Source organism: Salvia splendens, chromosome 8 (genome assembly GCF_004379255.2).
Source record: "Salvia splendens isolate huo1 chromosome 8, SspV2, whole genome shotgun sequence".
Lineage (NCBI taxonomy): Eukaryota > Viridiplantae > Streptophyta > Magnoliopsida > Lamiales > Lamiaceae > Salvia > Salvia splendens.
In genome coordinates, this window is record NC_056039.1 from 7,902,629 (window position 1) to 7,925,164 (window position 22,536).

Consider the following 22,536-nt stretch of genomic DNA (forward strand, 5'->3'; position numbering starts at 1 on the left):
ATATACTGAGTTATCCCTCCGCATTCCTTTTAATTTGGTTCATCCATTTCCTAAATCCAGCGTGGCTATTGTTCAATCTTAGTTAAACTCTAAAGGGGTGTTTCCAATTTAAAGCGAATATATATTTTGGATCAATAACGAATTTCTGCTGTATATTACAATTTTCTTGGATGTATGTTCATTTCAATTTCTGACGCAAAGCTGATAGTAATTGAAAGAATTTTTTGCAAGGCTAATTTCGAAAGGAGAATTTAGTAATTTTATAGATTATTGTCCCGAAACATAGGAATTTTAGTGGCACACAACAGTGCCAATTTTAAGCTTGTTTTGGCTTTAAAGTTTAAACACAACGTTGCATATAATGACATTCGTTTTTTTCCATGATAGTCACGTCACGCCCTAATTTTTTGCTAATATTGAAGAAATGCGGTGGCCGCATGATTTTTTCCAAATAGAGAAGAGAATCAATCATGCTACACCAATTTTCTAGTAATCGATTCGCATGCCTATTTTTTTCTATAAATCAAAAGCTAAAATCACCATCGAATCCTTTCATAAAATTTTTATACTCCATTAATCAGATATTACTCTGCAGTGTGCACTGTGCAGCCATAAATTGATGACGAATGGGTGCATAATTTGCTAAAGCAAATGGTTGCGTTTATTGTCGTGTAGCCCAAAAATGGTCCATACACATTAGCTGGAAAAGGAGCCCAGCTAATTAATGTGATTAATTTCGTAATTTATCGTTAATTATATTTATATGATTTCATTCATTCTCTTACAGTAGTTGAGAAACGTTGGATGTCGCATAAATGTCGGATGGACAATCCATTTTGTATGTCTCGTGGCACACTTTGAGCTTCTTGCCATTTAATCCCATTTTGCCCTTATTATACCCACTTCTAATTCTTCCACTGATTAATACTCCTAATTCTTGTATTTAAAATTATATTTATACACCATCGCCTTGGAACTGCCAATTGGTAACACTAAAAATCACCTTTTACCCACAAATTCCCCATTCCCTTTTCTTGACTTTCTATGGTCAAACTAAAAATGTGTGTACTTGTTCACCATTGTTTATTTATTTTAGAGTCAGTGAAACAAATAATTTAATTGCACAAGAAAATGTTGTGATTAGTAAAAGGTTAAGCAATAAGCAAAATGGCTCCGACAGATCCAAATTTAGTGCGTGAACAAATGTGGCTAGTGAAATGGACATTCCTCAACTTTACAACATGCAAATTCATACATTCTTGGAATGAAATTAGCATTATTGGAGACTTTCTTTTGACATAGTTGAAGAATTTAGAGGTACAAGAATTCCCATAGCAAAAAAGGTATGTTGGAAGGGACCACTTTTGAAATAAATAAAGACAAGCCCTAGAGCTGGTTTTGGGTGGCCATTGATGCTCTCTTCTCTCTCTTTATTCTCATTTTAGATTAGTTTCTTTATAACTCTATTCCTAATTGTTTTTTTTTTCTAATCCGGGTTTATTATTTTATGCTAGTTACACCAAATATAGCTTCCAAGATATTATAAAACCCAAAAAAAAGATTGCTATAAATCTTCGTGTTTTGTAACATATTAAAAGATATATTTTGCATTGTAGTATAATTAAAGCATTAAGTGGCATTTAAGGCATATTGGCCATCTTGTGATTGGGCTTGAGTGGGATCAATGTCTCTGTATTTTCTGCCTTTCAAGTTTCAACTACCTCTTTCAATGTCTGTCTTTTTCCTTGCTACAATCAATTTATGAATTAAACAAATAAACTGATAAATCAATTCAACCTTTAATCACATTAAAAAACACATAAATTAGTCCCCATAATGAATAAGACTCTCATTGATACGTGTAACGGACCTCGACGGTGACAGATTTGATACTGCCTTCTCCTACTGATATATATATAGTAATATTAATTAGGTAACGTATCTTTATTTCATTATATTTATACAAATCAAATTTACGTATATTTTTATTAATTTTTTTCAACTTATATTTCTTTAAAACTTCGTACCAAAAAAGATATAACTCCTATTGCTAAACGTATGGATTATTTTATTACTTAAAAGTTCAAAATTTTATAAATTATTTTAGAGGTATCGAAAATCGTTTATTTATGTGTCTCGATCATTAGTATTTTAATTGAATGTTATTGTTATATTATGTTTGGATATTTACTAACAATCTGTGTGAATCTAGGTTAGATATTTTCAAGAAGCCAATTAGATACAAAGCACATTGGTTCGTGGTAATGCTCAAGGCCAAATTGAAACTCCACAGGTATATTTTTTTGTAACTCTTTTTAATTATGTACTATATTTTTAATCATGTAATTTATTATTTTAATTATGTAAGTTATGAAATTATAGTTTGTGCTATTAAAATAATAAGAAAGGAATATAGTAAAAGTACGTGAATAGTGTGGTGTTTAAAAACCTATGCTCAATAGTCGTAATAAGTAGTAGTAGTAAATAATATGTACGTGAATGTCCTTAAGACATGACAGACTTAAAGCTTGAGTATTGGAGATGGATGTTTAATTTAAAGTGTCTAAAATTAAAAAACTTAATTGCTATGAAAATTCCATTAGATAAGACATTATTACACAATTAAATAGTTGTACTTATCAATCGTTTCGATTTGGCATTTCACCAAAATGATGTACTTATCATTTTGATAGAATAATGATGAAATTAAATCAGTAGTATTATTGTTGTTGTCGATTTGCGTGTATCTGCAAACCAACATTGCGACCTCACGCCTGCAATGACCATATAAATGTTCGAACACTAATGTGTCTTATGTTTAAACTTTTAGCTAATTAGTTGAAAGATGTTAAGCACATCATGTCCTATAGTTATATAATTTGTTTGTCACACATACTGTTTAGTTATCAATTCTCATCTTCATAAGGTTAAAAAAGTGTATGTGGATATTTAAGCTCCCCCACATGTTCAACTTGGTAATCAAATAGTAGTACATCATAATCCTTACATGTAGCTAATGTACTACGGAGTATATTTTAGGATTCCGATTAAATCGAAAAATGATGTGACTAAATTAAATCTTACCTCCCCGGTTAAATCGAAAAATGATGCAACTAAATTAAATTTTGCTTCCTCCTTCTCACCGTAAGTGGGGTACTGTTAAGGATGTACTCCTTAACCTCGTACGAATTCCTCCGTGAGGTCGTGGGAACGCTTGCCCGTCGATCGCACACGACAAGAACTAGGATCAATTCCTTCGTGAAGTCGTGGGAATCTTTGCCCGACGATCAACAACGACAAGAACTAGGGTTTTGAATTGTAGAAGAAATGAATTATCTTATTTCATTGATTGAATAATGAGAATGACAATAGTCATATTTATAATACTCCTATGAATAACCTAACTTGGTGAACAAGATAATAACGATATGGAAAAGATATGATAATATAATAATAGAGATATGATAGATATTCCCAGAGATATACTCGTATCAACTCCCCCACGGTTGAAATCCACCTTGTCCTCAAGGTGGAAATCACGACACAACAATGAGAGTTGAAAGCCAAAAATTGTTGAGAGACGTCTCCTCCTGGATCAAACGCACAACGAACAGCTGAACGCCTCCCTTCATCACCTTCATCATCAATCAACAAAGGATACCCAATGTGGTCGGCAAAATTTCATCCCAAAACGCAAAGCTCGTCCACGCTTCCAAGAATGCTCAAACATGACGTGTCATTGCGCGGAGGGATCAACCTCGCATCGGTGTCAAGAGATGTTGATCGAGGATTCAAACGTGTAGGATCCCTAACACGCAAATCCCCACAGATAAAGGCAATCTCCTTCAAATGTATTGGAAAGGACGGCACAACTTTGTTTCCAACTAAAGCACATCGATAAGCACCATAATTTACACTCAAACAATTCTCCAAAACATCGTGAGATGTTATTCGAGAAGCCTCGAGAGATGCGACGACCTTCTTCACTTCCCCAATGGAATCGACCTCCTCGTCGTCATCTAACATTGTGTCTTCCTCTCCACTGATATAGGGGCTGCACGGCGGAGAGATCACACCGGGCGGGGGCAGTTCATATAACAATCCGTTCTCCTCTCCGCTATCGTCGTCGGGGCTAGATAGGGGGTTTCTTATACCTCCTTCACTTGAGGCGGACTCTGGAGAAGCCAAATCAAATCCGTCACTCTATTTTTGCTGAAATTGATCCTCAATTACTACCGCCCCTATCTTCAGATTCTCATCGACATGAACCCTAATCGCCCGCAAATTCGCCGCCTCAGATCCATCGAAACGTGGGGCTTTCATCATCTCAAAACGGGGCTTCTCCACTCGGTAATGATCATAACGAGGCTGATCGGCGAACCTATGCGCGGGGTTATCCCATGCAGTCGTTCGTCGCCTCTGAAATCCGTCATTATCAGCGCCGTGCCAATCCCACTCCGTCGCAAGACCCCCCGGCTGACCGTCAAGCCTATTTGCGGGGTTATCCCAAGCAGTTATTCGGCGCCCCCGAAAACCCTCGACACCAGCGCCATAACGATCACACTGCTGCAACTCCAATCCATGCGCCTGACTCGCGGTTCAGGTCGAAGGGTTGACGAACCCTAGGTGCAGCTGTGAAGTGCCGCGCGGCGCTGGAGACATCTGATGCCGCGCCGTGTCGCCTCGGCCCCTCTGCCACTCCTCGTAGGGCGGCTCAGGATCGTCCATCCTATGCGCGGGGTTGTCCCATGCTGTCGGGCGTCTCCCCCGAACTCCATCTCCGTCGTTTCCGTAACGATCGCACGCCCACAACTCCGAAATCATTCGCTGTTGCGGAACCCTAGTCGACGGTCCGATGAAGCCTCCATGTTGTTGCGATGCCAATGTTGTCGCATCCGACACAACCGGACTGTGTCTCCCTGCGTCGCCTCTCCCCCGCAGCCCATCGTCGTAAGGCGGGTCAGGATCGGGCCTCGGCGACGGTTGAGCGATGGCTTGCCGCCTCTCCGACACGTACAATCGCGCTTCGAAGCGCGCCAGCGTCGCCAAGATATGCTCTAACGCCAGCGACGTGGAATCGAGCGCTCCACTCGCCGGCTGAAACTGCTCCAGATCGCGGATTACTCCGGCGGACATCACAACCATCGATTATGTGCGGTCCACATTACGATTCGACATCGGATAATGAGATCGTCAATGAAAGCACCAGTTGTTAAGGGTGTACTCTTTAACCTCGTACGAATTCCTCCGTGAGGTCGCGGGAACGCTTGCCCGTCGATCGCACACGACAAGAACTAGAATCAATTCCTTCGTGAAGTCGCGGGAATCTTTGCCCGACGATCAACAACGACAAGAACTAGGGTTTTGAATTGTAGAAGAAAGGAATTATCTTATTTCATTGATTGAATAATGAGAATGACAATAGTCATATTTATAATACTCCTATGAATAACCTAATTGGTGAACAAGATAATAACGATATGGAAAAGATATGATAATATAATAATAGAGATATGATAGATATTCCCGGAGATATACTCGTATCAGGTACATTTTTTTGATGTCTCATCCTGACATACTTAGTACTAATATAGAAACATTACTCTCTACTTTTTTTCTACCTTACTTTATTCTTTTCACTTAATTCACAAAACAACACTACATAAAATCATGTGCCGAAAATCAAATGCACCACTTAGAGTAGGACGGAGGTATGTGGCAGTTCATATAAGTCGTACATGCCACAAGAACGTGAAAGAGTTCTTGCACGCCTCATTCAAGACTATATTGATGACGAGCCTGGTCCATGTTGGTGCTTAGGCTTCGCTTCCACATACACAAATTGTTTTTCCTGGGCATTGTCCTCCAACGGTCTTGGACGCGGTGGACGAGTATATGAAAATGAACGCCGACGACTGGGCAGCCTGTATACAACGGTTCGCCAGGCTTATTTGACAAATACCTTCATGCCATGTAGTATAGAGGCGGTGCCTACACCAGCGAATATAAGGGCACGCATCCGACGTTTTCTCTGGAAGACGTTGCTAACTAACTTTATGGATTCGACATGAGTACCATGGCATCGCTGGGTTGACAATGATATCAATGTCTTAAACCAGTCACCTCAATTTAATGAGGTATGTGATGATAAAACACCGACTAATTGTTGACGATACATTATGAGAAACTACTTGCCGGATGAGATCTATTCACGATGGTTGATGTTTGTGAAATCGATCACATGTCCGACTAACTGAAAGAGAGCATTTTGCACACTTGAGGTGACAAAAGTTGATGTTGAATGGACTTTTGATGCACTTCAATCATGTTAGACGATAGTGAATGTTCCAACATGTATTTGGGATCGACTAGACATAGTCGATGCCATATATGCATATATTATAGTACTACACTATATAATACTCCATCTCGAGGTGGAACAACGCCTAACTTTTGAGAATTTCTAAATTGACAGGCTTCTTCTCGCGAAGAGATCTTTCAACATACTCTAATCAAATAGATTTGATCACATCGAACATAGTTTAACATTAAAGTTTATACTCTCTCTGTCTCCAAAGAGTATGAACTTTGAATTCGTCATAGGTTTTAATGCTTTATTGGTAAAGTAAGAGAGAGATAGATAGAGAAAGTTTTTTAAGTATTGTTAGTGGAGAATGAGTCCCGCCTCATTACAAAGAAGGGATTTCCAAAATTGGAATGTTCATACTCTTTGGGGACGGAAGAAAAAGAAAATAGTGCATACTCTTCAGGGACGGAAGGAGTATTATTTGATATAAATGTAGTAAGTTAAACTATACTACTACATTTTATATTTATTTAATATACTTTTAGTTACTTATTTTATTTTATATATAATACTTCCTCCGATTCCCACTAATATTTCCATTTTGCCATTTTTGTCCAATCTTCATTACAAGTCTCATTTCACTTTTATTATTTTCGGTAAGTGGATCTCAAATTCCACTAACTCATTTCACTCACATTTTATTATAAAACCAATATATAAAAGTAGGACTCTGCCATTTTCAATTACAAAGTTAAAAAATTTATTAAAATTTGTGACGGCAAAAAATAAGACTTCTAATGGAGACCCAAGAGTGTAAAAACTTAAGAAAATATAAAATTGAATAATAATAATGATGAAATTATTTTAATTATGATAATCATTATGTCTCAAGTTAGTTGAGTTGTATTTCATTTTGGACTGTCCAAGTTAGTTGATTTGAAGTCGTTTCATTTTTTTTTGGCAAAAAATTTATTCACTCTTATTTTACTTTTTTTTATTTCTCCTTTGTTTTATTCTTTCTCCTACTCCATATGTCCGAACTGAAGGAGTTGACAGCGGAAGCGCATCAAAGATCAATTACATAATAATTCTTATCTATTTAGCAGATTATTTAGACAAATTCTATTCGCGCAATTATCACATTTATCATACTCATAACTTGAATCAAATCATGCTTTAAGTGTAATTGAAACCTAAAACATGCTTTTCTACGGATTAGCCATTTTACCTTGATGATTCTCCAAAGAATCGAAGATAGCTCGTGTCTTCTCCACGTGAAGATGTTGAGTACTAGACCACGGATCTTATGACTGGTTCCCGAACTGTATGCTGATATTAGTGTGGGCTGATCTCACTAGGATACTAGGACTTAAATAAAGAAGACAAAAATCCCACGTGAAGTAGGAGAGAAAATCATCCCCTATAGGTATTAGGAGGGTGACGAAAATTTTTAATGACAATAAGTTGTATTTTCTGTCTCCTTTATTCTCCTATTTCTATTAAGTTACATATTGGGTACAGTCAGAGATCTATGGAAGGTTTTGGATATGACCTACCACAATTAGCTTTTTACTAATTAAATTGGACCCACAGTTTAATGCAAGCTTATATTGGAATATTATTAGCAGCCACTACAGAAATATTATTGCACTGCACATCCAAATCCGAAATTCTAAGTAATTCGGGTTTTCGTTGTTTGTCGTTCATTTCCCACGCTGAAGATAGAAATGTCCATTAAGTAATTAGTGTCTGCTATGAACTTAATTAATTAACATCACATTTCATTAACCTTCTCAACCAACTTTCTAATATAATGCATTTATTAAAATCCGTGTCGGTTAAACTCTTCTTGTATTGGTGGACAGATGGAATAATAAAATAAAATATGAGAGATAAGAGAGAGTAATGTAGAAAATGGAGTAAAATACAAGTGATTAGATGTTTTTTTATCAAAAAAAGAAATTAATCAACTATGTTGGGCCGTCCTAAAAATAAATATAAACCAACTTCGTTGAGACGGTGGAATACTTTATTTTCTCTTAATTTAATCTTTAAATATCAATTTCTTTAATAATATTTTGAAATGGGGTGATTTGAAGTATGAATTAATTTAACGAATCCGGGACGAGTATGAATATACACAATATTATGGTATAACTCGATATTAAAATTTTATAATGACATCAAAAGTGAAGTTATTGGGGGTATAATTTAACATTTGAAAATAGGAGTGGATTGATTGAGCCAAAGGTGGAAACTGTGTCTAGTGTAGTGTAGTCAGTTTTAACCATGGTAAGAGTATCCATAATAGGGAGGACACTTCCTTGGACAAGCCACTTTTTTGTCCTTAGCCACTTCTAATTTGTCCACGGCTATAAAAAAAAAGTTTCCACGACAATAGTGGACACTTTTTTGGTCAATTTCACTCTATTTTATTTTTTGTATATTTTAATTCAATGAATATTAAAATTATCATACTTTAAACAATTAGAGAACGAGATAATAATAATAACAAGAAAAAAGTATTGGTGTCGGGTGAATCTTCGTCTCCACCGTGCATTTTTAGAGATAAAAAAATTAGAGAGTGAAAAGTGGATAGAGATTGTGGGTGTGAAGATGTGGGTGGAGTGAAAATGAAGATGGGGTATTTATAATGAAATTTATTCAAATTTCGAAATTAATAAAAATAAAAAATTAACTGGCTAAGCCGCGGCGGCCTTAGCCGTGCAATAAGCAGCCACGGGCACCGCTGCGGCTAAGCCACTTCCGCCGCATCCTCGCCGAATAGTCGGCGAAGGTCTTTCCGCCCCCTCCCATCTGTCCTGGCCGCGCTGCCCGTGTCCTCCACTATGGATAGTCGCGGCTTAGGAGGCTCCGGGGCGGCCCTAAAAAGCAAGCAATGGACAAAGAGAATTTTGAAGGCACCAGGGTTAAATCTGTCATCTCACTAAAATGACCGGTCCGCTCAGATCCCGTACAGTTCGCTAGCATCAGTCTAAAGCCTGTGTCCTAATATCTCGCGATATCTCCCGCTATTTTCTCACCTACTCCTTAACCCTTTTTTTTACAATATTCTTTCCACACTCAATTTTGCTTCACCGAAAATATGTGTAGTTTATAGGAAATCCGGTAATTAAAGGAGCTAAACTGTATATAATTAATTCCAGAAAGCTTAAAGAAAAAAGGACAGAAAAAAATAAATTTCTAATAGGAGCGCATTATTAAGTGTGGAATTAAATAAAAAGGCAATTAATGTAATTGTCCCTATTGTCTGGTGCGTTGAGATTATTAGTACAGAGAGAGAGAGAAAGAAAAACTACAAAACCAACCATAAATCCATGTCACCCCACACACTCTTCTCTCTCCTTCCAACTTTACCTTTGTATCCTTCTCAGACGCCGTCGTTTTAGCTCTGAGAGAGAAACGGCGCAAAATTTGTTAGGGCGACGTTTTCTGTCAACTACCGGTGGAGGAATCAACGATTTACGGGGCGATGTTTTGGTGATGTTCCTAGTCACATTTCTTTTGTTTTTTTCTACTTTCTCGGAGCCAGATTCGTGAATCACTCGCCTCCTGTACCGTCGATTCCGGGATCAACGGTTGTGGATCTTTTTATTTCATTGATTTCTCTTCTCAGCTCACAAAAAATCCGTAAACAGACACTGTGTGCGTTTTACACGCAATCGGTGTGAGAAATTTGTGGAGGTCAGTTTACAAATTGACTCTGTATCAGTATTGGATGAACAGCTTCGGTTGTAAGACGTGGTTGCTTTAGATATTCTCCTTTTTCCTTGTGGAGTGAATTATTCATTTTTTATTGATTTGCACCTGATTTGTTCATCTCTTTGAATTACTTGCAGCATTTATTGTGAAACCAGTTCAATTAAACGAAGAAATTGCACTTCTCGGTTGACATGGGGGAGAGGAGCTTGGACTCCGAGCTGTGGCACGCGTGCGCTGGTGGCATGGTTCAAATGCCGCCGGTGAACTCGAAGGTCTTCTATTTCCCGCAGGGACACGCGGAGCACACGCTCACTTCTGTCGATTTCGGCGCTTTGCCGAAATTCCCGCCGATGATCCTCTGCCGTGTGGCCGCCGTGAAATATTTGGCCGACCCTGACACCGACGAGGTTTATGGAAAGATTAGGCTGATTCCGGTGGGGAAGAACGAGCACGGCTTCGATGACGGTGGAGTTCTGGGAAACAACGGATCTGCGTCTAATGAGAAGCCTACTTCGTTCGCGAAGACGCTGACGCAGTCCGATGCTAACAACGGCGGGGGATTCTCCGTTCCTCGTTACTGCGCTGAGACGATTTTCCCTCGATTGGATTACTCGGCCGATCCTCCCGTGCAGAATGTGATTGCCAAGGATGTCCACGGCGATACTTGGAAGTTTCGCCATATCTACCGAGGAACGCCGAGGAGGCATTTGCTGACTACTGGATGGAGTACTTTTGTGAATCAGAAGAAGCTCGTGGCCGGGGATTCGATCGTGTTTCTGAGGGCCGAGAACGGGGATCTTTGCGTGGGAATTCGGAGGGCTAAGAGGAGTGGAGTTGGGGGTGAGCCCTCGTCCGGGTGGAACTCCGGTGGTGCAGGGAATTTTGGTTTCTCGTCGTTTTTGAAGGAGGATGAGAGCAGGCTGATGCACAGAGTTGGTAGTGGGAATATGAGAGAGAAGGGGAAAGTGAGGCCTGAGTCGGTTGTTGAGGCCACTTTCCTGGCGGCTAACGGCCAGCCTTTTGAGGTGGTCTACTATCCACGGGCGAGCACGCCGGAGTTCTGTGTGAGGGCATCATCTGTCAGTGCCGCCATGAGGGTACATTGGTGTGCTGGAATGAGGTTCAAGATGCCATTTGAAACTGAGGACTCCTCTCGGATTAGCTGGTTTATGGGAACTATTGCTTCTGTTCAAGTTGTTGACCCCCTCCGTTGGCCTAATTCTCCTTGGAGGCTGCTTCAGGTGATTCACAGCTCCTTATTGTTGTAAATTGGAAAATACTGTAATAGACAGCCCTAGTGCTTTTCCTATATCTTATTCAGTTTGATTTCGTCCAAACGTTCATCTGTTTTTTCATTCAACTGCATATTACCTTAACTGCTTGTAATCTCCATGTTTTGTTTTGGGAGTTTATTTTGATATTAGAACTAGATTTACCATGCTTGAAGCTAGATTTTAAAAAAATACTGTATCAAAACTAATTTGAAAATCATGCTTAAAATATGCTGCATATGATAAACATTTGTTTTCTTTTCCCTAATGGATGTTAACTTTGAATTAGTACTATTTGCAATCATTTCTTCTGCAATCATATGCTCATTACGATCTTAGCTATTCTCCAACATGCTATAGCATCAGTGGCATCTGATATAATAAGATGTAGATTCTGCAAATATAGTTTCTGTTCTTTCATTCAGTTGATCTTTACTCCTTGCTATAACTGTTACTTTATCCGAGTACAATAAAAAGTTATAGGATTGCGAACTTGATTCAGACTTATTCCGCTTTCCTTATGTTCTCACATTACTTCTTGCACCGAAATGTGGCAGGTAACATGGGATGAACCTGATCTATTGCAAAATGTGAAATGTGTCAGCCCTTGGCTTGTTGAGATGGTCTCAAATATGCCAACAATCCTCCATCTATCGCCCTTCTCACCACCAAGAAAGAAGTTGCGTTTACAGCAACACTCAGACTTTTCACTAGATGGCCAATTTCCAATGCCGTCGTTTTCAGGCACCCCCCTAGGTCCAAGCAGTCCCTTGAGTCTATCTGACAACATTACTGCAGGCATACAGGGAGCCAGGCATGCTCAAATGGGAATCCCATTGTCGGATTTCCATCTCAGCAACAAACTGCAGATGGGACTATTACCACCCAGTTTCCTACGACTTGATCCTCATGCTAAAATTCCGAATAGGATGGCTAGGAGTCATGTGGATAGTAAGGAAAATATATCTTGCCTATTAAGCATAGGAAGTGCTACTCAAAATTCAGAGAAAACTGGTGACGTCAAGACACCTCGGTTTGTACTCTTTGGTCAAACAATACTCACTGAGCAGCAGATGGCTAACGACTGCTCCAGTGAAGTAGCTTCTAAAGTAACAGAGGAAAAGAACTCTGGTGGGACACCATGGAAGAATGGAAGTTTTGCTCTTGACCGTGAAGATCTTCCAAATAATTTTTCTGATAGCCAGTTCTTGTGGAAACAAGGCTACAATACATCTGATCTTAGCTTGGATACTGGTCATTGCAAGGTGTTCTTGGAGTCTGAAGATGTAGGTCGAACCCTTGATCTATCTGTTCTCGGATCATATGAAGAGCTACACAAAAGGCTAGAGGAAATGTTTGGGTTTGAAAGATCAGAAATGCTGAGCCATGTGTACTACCGTGATGCAGCAGGTGCTATCAAACAAGCTGGAGATGAACCATTCAGGTAATATACTCTTTTTCTATAGGCCTGATGTTATAATTTTCATCCGTTGACACGTTTGTGCTAAATTTGATACCGCAGTGAGTTCATGAAGAATGCCAAAAGATTGACTATTCGTATGAAACCAAGCAGTAACAACTCCGAAAGGTAATAACTTATCTCTTACCTGTAATTGTTATTTTTAAAAATCTCTTACCTGTAGTTTTCTGTTAAGGTTGTCTAATTTAATTGCATTTGTTGTGATTGCCTATTCTTCTCATATTGAAAAATCAATAATAATATATGCTAGTAAGGAAGAAGCTGGCGAAACTGAAAGATCTCTTACTATGTATTGAAGGAAATTTATTACTGGTTTGCCAACCGCGGAGCGCGGACTAGATTCCTCCAACCAGGCAGGGGCCCTCAGCATATTTGCATAGTCGAGGCATCTTGCAAACCATGGCAGAATAGGCGAGGCTACGGTTTATTCATCTACATCTAGTTCTAGTAATTGCTTCGTGTCCAATGTGTTAATGGAAACTTCAATAATGTGAAGTTCTAGCTAAATGTGTGTTGTGTATAACATCATTCTAGTTAATGGTGTGGATTCTGTGTTTATGATCTAGCTCAATCAACTCTACTATGCTGGCTGCTATAATTTTATGATCTTATTATGTAATATGTTGACCTATCTCTCTATTTCTTCCTTTTGCTTGATTGATTTGTATGATTATCATATTCTATCTAGCCGAATCTCTATTTTTTTTCGTGCTCCAAAAATGGTGATGTGTAGAGATTCAAATTTTCAAAGAGATTAAACCAAAAGAGCCAACAATAGTGATGTCTAAATTATTGTTTTATTAATAAATATGGCAAATTAGATCCTTTTTTTAAGTTGAAGGGGGCCATAATTCTGGTGTTTGACAATCCCGACAAACCAAAATTGAAGCAAGTAAATGTATATTATTGAAATGTTTGAAAGTTGTGAAAAGAAAAAGTGATCCAACAAGAGAAAACAATTTGGGTGCTTATTTTAATTTCACACGTGAGGTGTGGGGCAGGGCAGGGCAGGGTTAAGACAAGAAACCAAATTGGTTGTTAAAAGTATGATTATGATAATGATGTTCATGGGTGATGGTGACTGTGATGGTGATAATCATGTCATGTGTGTTTTCCACTCCTCTCGCCGCCTTGTTGCTCGAGTCATTATTGTGCTTAATGCCCTCTTTGACTAACCCCCTATTAACATTAATACTACAACCTTTGAGTTTGGACTCATAAATCAACACTTATTACTCCTAAGTTGTAATCCGTAGTGGAGTAGTAAAATAATAGACCAGGGCCTTTACTGTTGTGCTAATTTTTATATGGGAACAATTACCTGGTTATAACTTGGCTAATAATAGATATCTATTGGAGTAATAATTTCAAAAGTAATATAGTAGTAATAAATAAAATATAAATTTGAGATAATTATTAATTCAATTGCACTAAGTTACTCGATCAATTGACAATCTTTGGGCTCTTTCAACCTCTCAAACGATTTAACCTGGCTGAGTGGCCTGTGTTCGCCGTCTCACATGGTCGAGTGACCGTCTCTGTACACCAAGACTTTTCAAACTCAAACTCTTTTTATTTTATCTATTTTTATCATTTTTTGCTACAAAACTCGAGAATCACAAATTGATATATCTATACTAGTAATAACAAGGAAAAGTAGTTATTCATATATGTTCCATTATAATTGATTGATTTTCTTTTTATTTGGGGTTAGATTTCCATTTTTAGCAAAATGCAAGATATTTACTATCTTTTACCTTTTTTCGCTTTATCTCTCTATTTTATCATTGTTTCTACTTTATTCTCTCTCCACTTTATTCAACAAATAACATTTTCTAAAATATCATCGATAAAAAAACCAATCATTTATAGCTGGACGAATGGAGTATAAAACCAAGTTAAATCTAACCTTTAAAATCATGTATATTACGAATGTATCAAATACGGATCCAATAAAAGATTTTCATGTCGTATATCTAGGAATAAGGAAATAAAATTTAATAGAAATAAATCATATGCATGAATACTAAGAGGCAATATGTATCAATTAATCCTCAAAATTTGATATTGGGTTGATCAGATAACGACTCAATCCGAATGATTTGCCAGCACTAGCATCTATATATGTGCTCACGAAATCAAGTTTTTATGCAGTGAAAGTTCTAATCAATTATTTTTGTGCTATCTTCTCATAATATTTTCATTAGACATGCAGTGTATATTAGATAAGCTATTTATAAACATAAAAGAAAATTAATTATTGTGACAGATGATCAAGGGATGGTTTTAATTTCTTTCCTCTTTTTTTTTAGCTGAAAATGCAATAAAATAAATAAAGAGTAAAAGATGCAAAGGAGACAAGAGATGGATAAAAAATAAAACAGCTATTGATCTAAAGAGCTTCCTTCTACCAATATATACTGTCACAAATTAGTTGGTGGACTAAACGAATCACAAATGTGACATAAGTTCGATCGAAGTGATCCTTGCAGACAATGAGACAAACACAGCTATCCATCTTGCATACTGTTTAATTCCATGGGATCTAAGATGATTCATGGGATTATTGTATCTACTAAAAACGTAGTGTGATCCACCAAATTTGACCAAGATTCTCTCAAATGCAAGAATCTTTGAAAAAATAAAGTCGCCCAATTCATCAAAAATTTCAACGTAAAAAAAATACTTGAATCACGAACAAAAGCTCTGAAATTAATAAAAGTGTTTTCATATTTGACCAGAAAGTTAGGGTTTTGTGCTCAAGATCCAAGAAATCGAGAGAGATGACAGTGTAGTATCCCCTAAAATCAGGCATGGGAGAAGCTGCTGTTTTGAGCTTATCTTAATTGCCACTCAATTTTCTCAAAATAAAGACTTCCCCTTTTTTTATAGATAAAACTCTTCAATGTACTCCATTTTTAGGATTTCTAATATTTTCTTGTTCATGAATACCAATAAGTACTCTACAAACTATTTGGTCACATTTCTTTTACTATTATTCCCTCGGTTCCATAAAATAGGAACATTTGAGACAATACGAGAATTTTTGCATAATTGGTTAAATAGAAGAAAGGAGGAAGGGAAAGATTATTAACATAGTGTTATTGGATAGTAGGACTCACATTATTATTAATCCCTTCGTCCAGGGACGGATATAGTAGATTAATGCTAGAAGGGGCAAATGCCCCTGCTCATATATCACTACATATATATATGTATGTATAACTTTCTATAGAAATATTTGTACTAATCTTCCACTAATTGCCAGTTCTTCAATTTTTAAACTGTCTTCATGTATACTTTTGCCCCTCTTACTAAGAATTCATGGCTCTGTCCAAGCCTCCGTCCCAACTAAGTTGAGTCACTTCTTTTTTGGACTAATTTTGAAAAAATCGTAATAAATAGTCAAAGTGGATATATAGTAAAGTAAAAGCGAGAATATATAAGAGTCTTATCTACATTATTCTCGCTTTTACTTTATTATATATCCACTTTCACTATTTATTACGATTTTTAAAAAAAAATAAGTGAAAAAAAGTGACTCAACTTTCTTGGGACAGAGGGAGTAGTATTTATCGGTGGACCCTAGTAGTATAAGTTGTAAATAAATTGATATATCAGGTAATGAGCATTTTTATTGCAAAATATAGACCATGAACATTTTGTATGTACGTAATGAATTACCTCCTTGTAATGAATATTACAAGTACATACAATACAATTTTCGTGATAAGTGTATAAAATGTTCATGGTTAGTAGTTCTACGATAAAAATTATAGTTATGAAATGATTACAATACTATAAGGGCATGCACAAAAATTTAATAAGGGAAATATGAAGAATGATCGGGTCTTGAAAGAGATTACGGAGTATTTGTTTCAAAGACCAATAATTTCTTAATATTTATAGCCGAAAAAAGTTACTCGAGACAATGTTATGCATTAGGTGTTAATTTAGACAATTTTCTGCATCTGCTTTTCGACCTATATTTACATAATACTCATTTTGTGCACATATTATGTTATATTGTACTACTACTATATAGAGTGCTCGAGTAAATTGTGGTATACAGTTAAAAATTTAAGGGATATTAGCATTTAATTTAATGGAATCTTCAAAAATATTATTTTTTCATGAATTTTGAACTTCACATATAACGCTATTCATTTAAATAGTTGTTGAATTTTTTTCACCGGCGACAAAATACAACTACATTAAAATGAAATGGATAACCATATCTGAATATAGGGAACTTTGTAATTGCATCACTATCATTTTTCAGCAGTAATTATATCTTATGTGATGTAATAACAAATGAAATGCTGCCGAATTTTATCACTATTGGAAAAAATTGAACAACTATTTAAGTTTGTGATATTATAAAAGTTTAAAGTTGAATGGAAAAGACAAAGTTGTAGAAAGTTATGTGATATTAGGTGTCAATATCCAAAAATTAAATACTCTCTCTGTCCCATAAATATATGGACAATTGAAATGACGATGGAAATGTACAATTGGTATAATAGAGAAGATGAGAATAGTAATTAAAGTAATGTTATTGGATAGTGAGACACATATTATTATTACTCCCTCCGTCCCACTTAAGATGACACATTTCCTTTTTTTGGAAACTTTTTCTCTACAATTAATACACTCAACCACTTTTTCTCACTCCTATTAAAATATTCATCTTTTTTTCTCTCTCTATTTTAATACTTACACCAACATTTTCTTTCTCCAATTAAACACATTAATCATTAACTCATAAAATCTCGTGCCGGCTAAGGAATGTGTCATCTTAGCCGGGACGGAGGGAATAGTATTTAATGAGTTATAATGATGGACTATAATTATATATAAATTGATGTATATTAATAATAGGTGGGTGACAACTTTTCATAAATCCAAATACTCATATTTTTTTAGGATTGAAAAAAATGGGAAGGGTAAATATTATTTTATTAAAATAAAGATAATGTTGAGTTTTTTGTCCGATAGTAGGAGTGGGGCAAACTGTAACCAATAGCGACAGAGATGTGATGACGTCACTCCATCCATGCGGTTCTCAATTTTTTTATTCCATCTCGATCTTATGTGGACGGCCACGATTTATTTGAACTTATGGTTGTTTTTGTCGCCATTCATCGCCAACTTAAAACGCGGTATCACCAAAATATCGTATCACCATTCATCTCGCCGCTCCAATTTGTTTAATATGTTCTGTTAAAAATCTAGAGTATAATTATAAATTTTCTTTTTGTTTATATTTAATGCTTCTGGAAATTGGTAATTAATTAATACTAGTATATGTATTTAACATGATTATAAACGTTAAAATTTTTATTTTCTAAATTTATGCGATTTGACCAGTATAAAACTTAGATTAAAATTATGGGAGTACTGAAAATTTCACATTCTACTCCTAGTTGAAAAGTGTGTCACATCTATCTGCGTACATTGATAAAAAAAATACTGAGTATTCAAAATTTTACATTCTGAAAGTTTGTCACCTTTGTCTGCGTAAATTTAAAATTAGTACTCCCCTATGTCTTCCTATGCACATATATTAAAAAAAAGTCTACCAAAACTACCCTCAATAAATATTGGCTGAATAGTGAACAATAAAAATGTGAATTTTGAGGTGACTTAATCAGGGACAGTTATGGATTTATGAAGTGAAAATGTCACAACGACAGATATTCATATTTGTATAAGAACTTTATCTAAAGGTATTTCTGAATAACCGTTGTATATTATTCATGATAAGAAAATATGTGCTATGATTAATCTTTTACTCCTTCCGTTCCACAGTAGTAGGGTCATTTTGTCATTTTGATATGATCTATATTAATAGAGTTATTTGTCTTTTTAGTAAAAGTTAACACATTTTTCCACACCTATTTTACTCTCTCTTACTTTTTTCCCTCTTCATATCTCTCTACCTCTTTCATTTTTCACTTTATTTTCCCTTTACTTAACTCACCTAACACAATTTTTCTTAATCTTCGTGCCGAAAAGAAACACCTCCATTACTATGGAACGGAGGGAGTACTAATTTTCTTAAAGAAAATGACATTTTATTTGTAAATAATCTTTTGTAATTTTAATATTTTCATTTGATTTTGTTCGATTAAGTATAAAATACCATCGTTATTCCACCAAAATTGTTCGGGTTCTTGAGCTTTAATTCAACAAAACTATCATTTTTTTATTAGGAATTATCCTTGAAGAAATTATCATTTCAATTTATTCTTTAAAAACACTCTTAAATTTATAAGTTTTCCGCAACCATTTGACATTTGAAGAAATATATTTGCTTCACTGATAAAATGAAGTTATTCGGGTAATCACGCTTTATTAGGAACTATTAAGTATAACCTTTAAGAACATAAAATTAACACACATTTTTTTTTTTTTGGAAATAGATCTCAATATTTGAAATTTGAATTACTAGTTAAAAGTGAAGCATCATATCAAACAAATAAATTGGATTTATTCGTCGTACATTATTCTATAAATGTCGTTGAGGAGTATAGTTTTAATGTTGTCAGGAAATAACTCACGGTCTGAAATGTATCTTTTACCTATTAAATCAATAAAAGCCATTAAAATTCAGATGAGTACTGAAGAGCAATGTTACACCATTTTCAAAGGTCTCATCAGTCCCTCAATAAGCTAAAAATTAATAATCTGAGTAGTGAGGACCAAACTAGCCACATAAATGTTAATGAACATGCATTTTATTTCTAAGCTACTACACCTAATTCCTAAACCTAGTGTTACTTTTTTCCAACAATCTGAGCCCCTACCAAAATTAGTGCACATTTTCCATAATTCAAGTTAAATTCAATAGCATGGTCATTTTGGGCCACTATGTAATATTTGTGAAGTCAATAATTATGAACTTCGACTTAAAACTTAAGCCCAACTCAAAAAAAACAAAAAGCTTGAAAGTAGTGGCCCAAAATATACTTATGAAATACTAGTCTTTAAGATATACTGCAATTTGTATAGTTGCAATTAGAACCAAGGCAAAACTAACTTATCTCGGTGAAAGCAGGATAGGCTACAGCTAATAAAATGCAGAAACATGAACACTAAGACAGAATATCATTTATAAAGAAAACTAACACACCTAGGGCTGGGAATTCGGTCATCGGTTAGTCGGTTAACCGATAACCGAACCGAAAAATTCGGTTCTCAGTTAACCGATAACCGATAAATTCAGTTATCGGTTCGGTTTCGATTCCCGTTTTAAGCCACGATCGGTTATCGATTAACCAATAACCGATCGGTTATACACAAAAGAACCAAGGGAACCGAAATTAAAATTCCCCAATTCCTATTATTTATTTTCCCTCAAAAATTCTTTTATTATTTCCCTAATCAAAACATTATTTCCCACTTCCCAACCCTACACACGCTGCTGAATCTGGAGACTCCAACACCGCCGCATTCTGCCACTCTCCTTCTTCCCAGCGCCCGGCGATTCCTCCCCACCGGCCGGAGACTCCTTCCCAGCAGCGGCGGCGACTCCTTCCCTTCCCAGCGGCGGGTTCTCCTTCTTCCCAGCACCAGCGACCACTTCACCTTCCTCCCAGCAGCAAGCCCGACCAGCAGCAGCGGCTCTCATCCTCCCAGCGGCGGCATTGTAGCGTATTATAATAGGTTGTTTTTAATTTATAATACGAAATATAAACATAATTATTTCTACAAACATAAGAAAAACAAAGAGCATTGTAGCGCAAGTGGCAGGCTGGCCATTTTTCTCACACATTGACTAGGGATCGAATCCCAGCAACAACTTGTTTATTTTTTTTTTCCAATTCGGTTTCTATCGGTTAGAACCGAACCGAACCGTGTAAAATCGGTTCCTAACCGAACCGAACCGATTCCTTCTCGGTTCCGGTTCCGGTTCTTCATTTTCGGAAAATTGGGGAGTCGGTTAACCGAATTTTCGGCTAATCGAACCGAACCGATTCCCAGCCCTAAACACAACAATCACATGTCATCTATGGTATTACTAGCAGAAGCTACCAAACCAGTCACATCAAATCTTGATTGAATACAAGGTAGTCAAGGGCAATAGTACTTGCGTAATAGGATTGGTACACATGGTCATTAATTTAAACATTTCTAAAGAGCAATAGCCTCCAAAGCTTAGGAAAATATACATGATGATAACCTCCATTCATTCTTCAAGTGCAGAGCTGGAGAAATATATATCCCTCATCCCTGTCTATCCTGCAGACACCAAAAACCAAGAGAATTACTATCTGAATCAAGTCCTACAAGAAAATAAACGATTGAGCAATAACAACACACTTGAGCAATAATTTAGCAAATTAATTGAGCATATAAGTTCATCTAAACCATAGACTGTAGGGCTGTCCGAATGGGTATCCACAGTTACCCAGAAATTGGGTACCCGAAAAACCTGAATCCATGGCATTCCACTTTAGTTCTTTGAAAACCAAAATCACCCAAGTTTCCAAAATCCAAGCAAAATCAAAATCGCACCAAATTTCGATATATTAGGCTTTGATGTACCAGTGCTTTGGATTTCTCATTTTTAATAGTATTAGTTAAATGTCTACTGCGTCTTTGATGCAAAGCAAAATCGCCCAAATTTTCAAAATCCTGAAATCAAAAACCTTTTCACATCGCTTCTCTTCAGCTTTCTCTCACTACCACTTCACTCTTCACACGTATAGAAGATAGGAAAATGAACAGAACAGGACTGAATTCAGTCTCATGGCCAATTAATTCCCTTGTAGTCGAAGCAGCATTTTCAGGTCCAGGTGGCATAAGCCTCTCTCAGGTCCAAGCTGCGGCGGTTGGAGGTGGTGTCCCGTGACTCGTGAAGGGGATGGGGGAGAGACTACAGAGGCATGCAAGAGGCAGAAATGGGATGGGGACGTCGACTTTCTTCTAACATACTACTAAATCCCTAAGCTGAATTAATTGTAATTATTTAATTTTAGTTATCCAATCAGGTAATTGGGTAATCTGATTACCCGAACGGATAGCCCGATACCCAACAATATTCAGATCGGGTCAAGTACTACCCAATATCAGATTGGACAGCCCTAACATAGAGCTTGCATTCCCTGACATTTTAGTTTGATGATAGATTTCCAAATTGTGGGATTATAAAAAAAATAATGTAAATTTAATGATGTGATTAGTAGTAAGAAACTAAGAATTCATTAGTTAAACTATCATTCCAAAAGCATTATATGATAACAGTACAAAAAGCATCATACATTTGGACCTTATAGGCACAAGAAATTTTGTTTTGCGTGTATGGCAGTTCATTTCAAAGAGGAGAATTACAGGGGTGATATGACAAATTAAAATCTAGCATATACGCGCAGAGTTAACTGTGTTCTTAAGCAGCACTTAACCAAGTCATTTGGTATTCAGCATCCCTATTCCCTACCAAACCCAGGAATATGTGATTTCAAACAAAGATAGAACTTTTAGACAGCATAACGAACCCAACATAGGCAAGGCATGCATTAAACTTCCAATCTAAGATGATGCTAGAAAACCCTAAGGAGGGGCGGGAGCAAAAAAGAGTTCAAGCTATTCTAGTGTTTACCCTGATGGATTGATTAATTTTGAACTTGTTTTATCATCTTATCCTTTAAATATTCAATCATATGCTTTATGAATCTATCCTAGCACTTAAAGCAAACGCCCCCTAACTCTCTTGGTGAATAATCTTTAACAAATATTGGTAGATACAACCT

General features: G+C 36.5%; 1 protein-coding gene across 2 annotated transcripts; it reads left to right on the forward strand.

Annotated features, from left to right (window-relative positions):
* The first annotated feature begins 9,592 nt into the window (after window positions 1-9,592).
* On the forward strand, window positions 9,593-13,420 carry LOC121745003 (auxin response factor 18-like). Of its 2 annotated transcripts, none has more exons than XM_042138742.1 (5): window positions 9,593-10,012; window positions 10,168-11,271; window positions 11,859-12,745; window positions 12,824-12,889; window positions 13,032-13,420. In XM_042138742.1, exons 2-5 carry the CDS (start codon window positions 10,222-10,224, stop codon window positions 13,075-13,077), a joined length of 2,049 nt encoding a protein of 682 aa, XP_041994676.1. In that variant the 5' UTR covers window positions 9,593-10,012; window positions 10,168-10,221; the 3' UTR covers window positions 13,078-13,420. The 2 variants fall into 2 exon arrangements, with proteins under 2 accessions (XP_041994676.1, XP_041994674.1); XM_042138740.1 differs by having other exon boundaries at window positions 9,595-10,012; window positions 13,080-13,420.
* The last annotated feature ends 9,116 nt before the right edge of the window (window positions 13,421-22,536 follow it).

Coding starts and splice junctions, on each gene's coding strand:
- LOC121745003 (XM_042138740.1), top strand. CDS start 10,222: ATGGGGGAGAGGAGCTTGGACTCCGAGCTGTGGCACGCGTGCGCTGGT. Junction 11,272..11,858: donor CTCCTTGGAGGCTGCTTCAG/GTGATTCACAGC, acceptor GAAATGTGGCAG/GTAACATGGGATGAACCTGA. Junction 12,890..13,079: donor AGCAGTAACAACTCCGAAAG/GTAATAACTTAT, acceptor TATGTATTGAAG/GAAATTTATTACTGGTTTGC.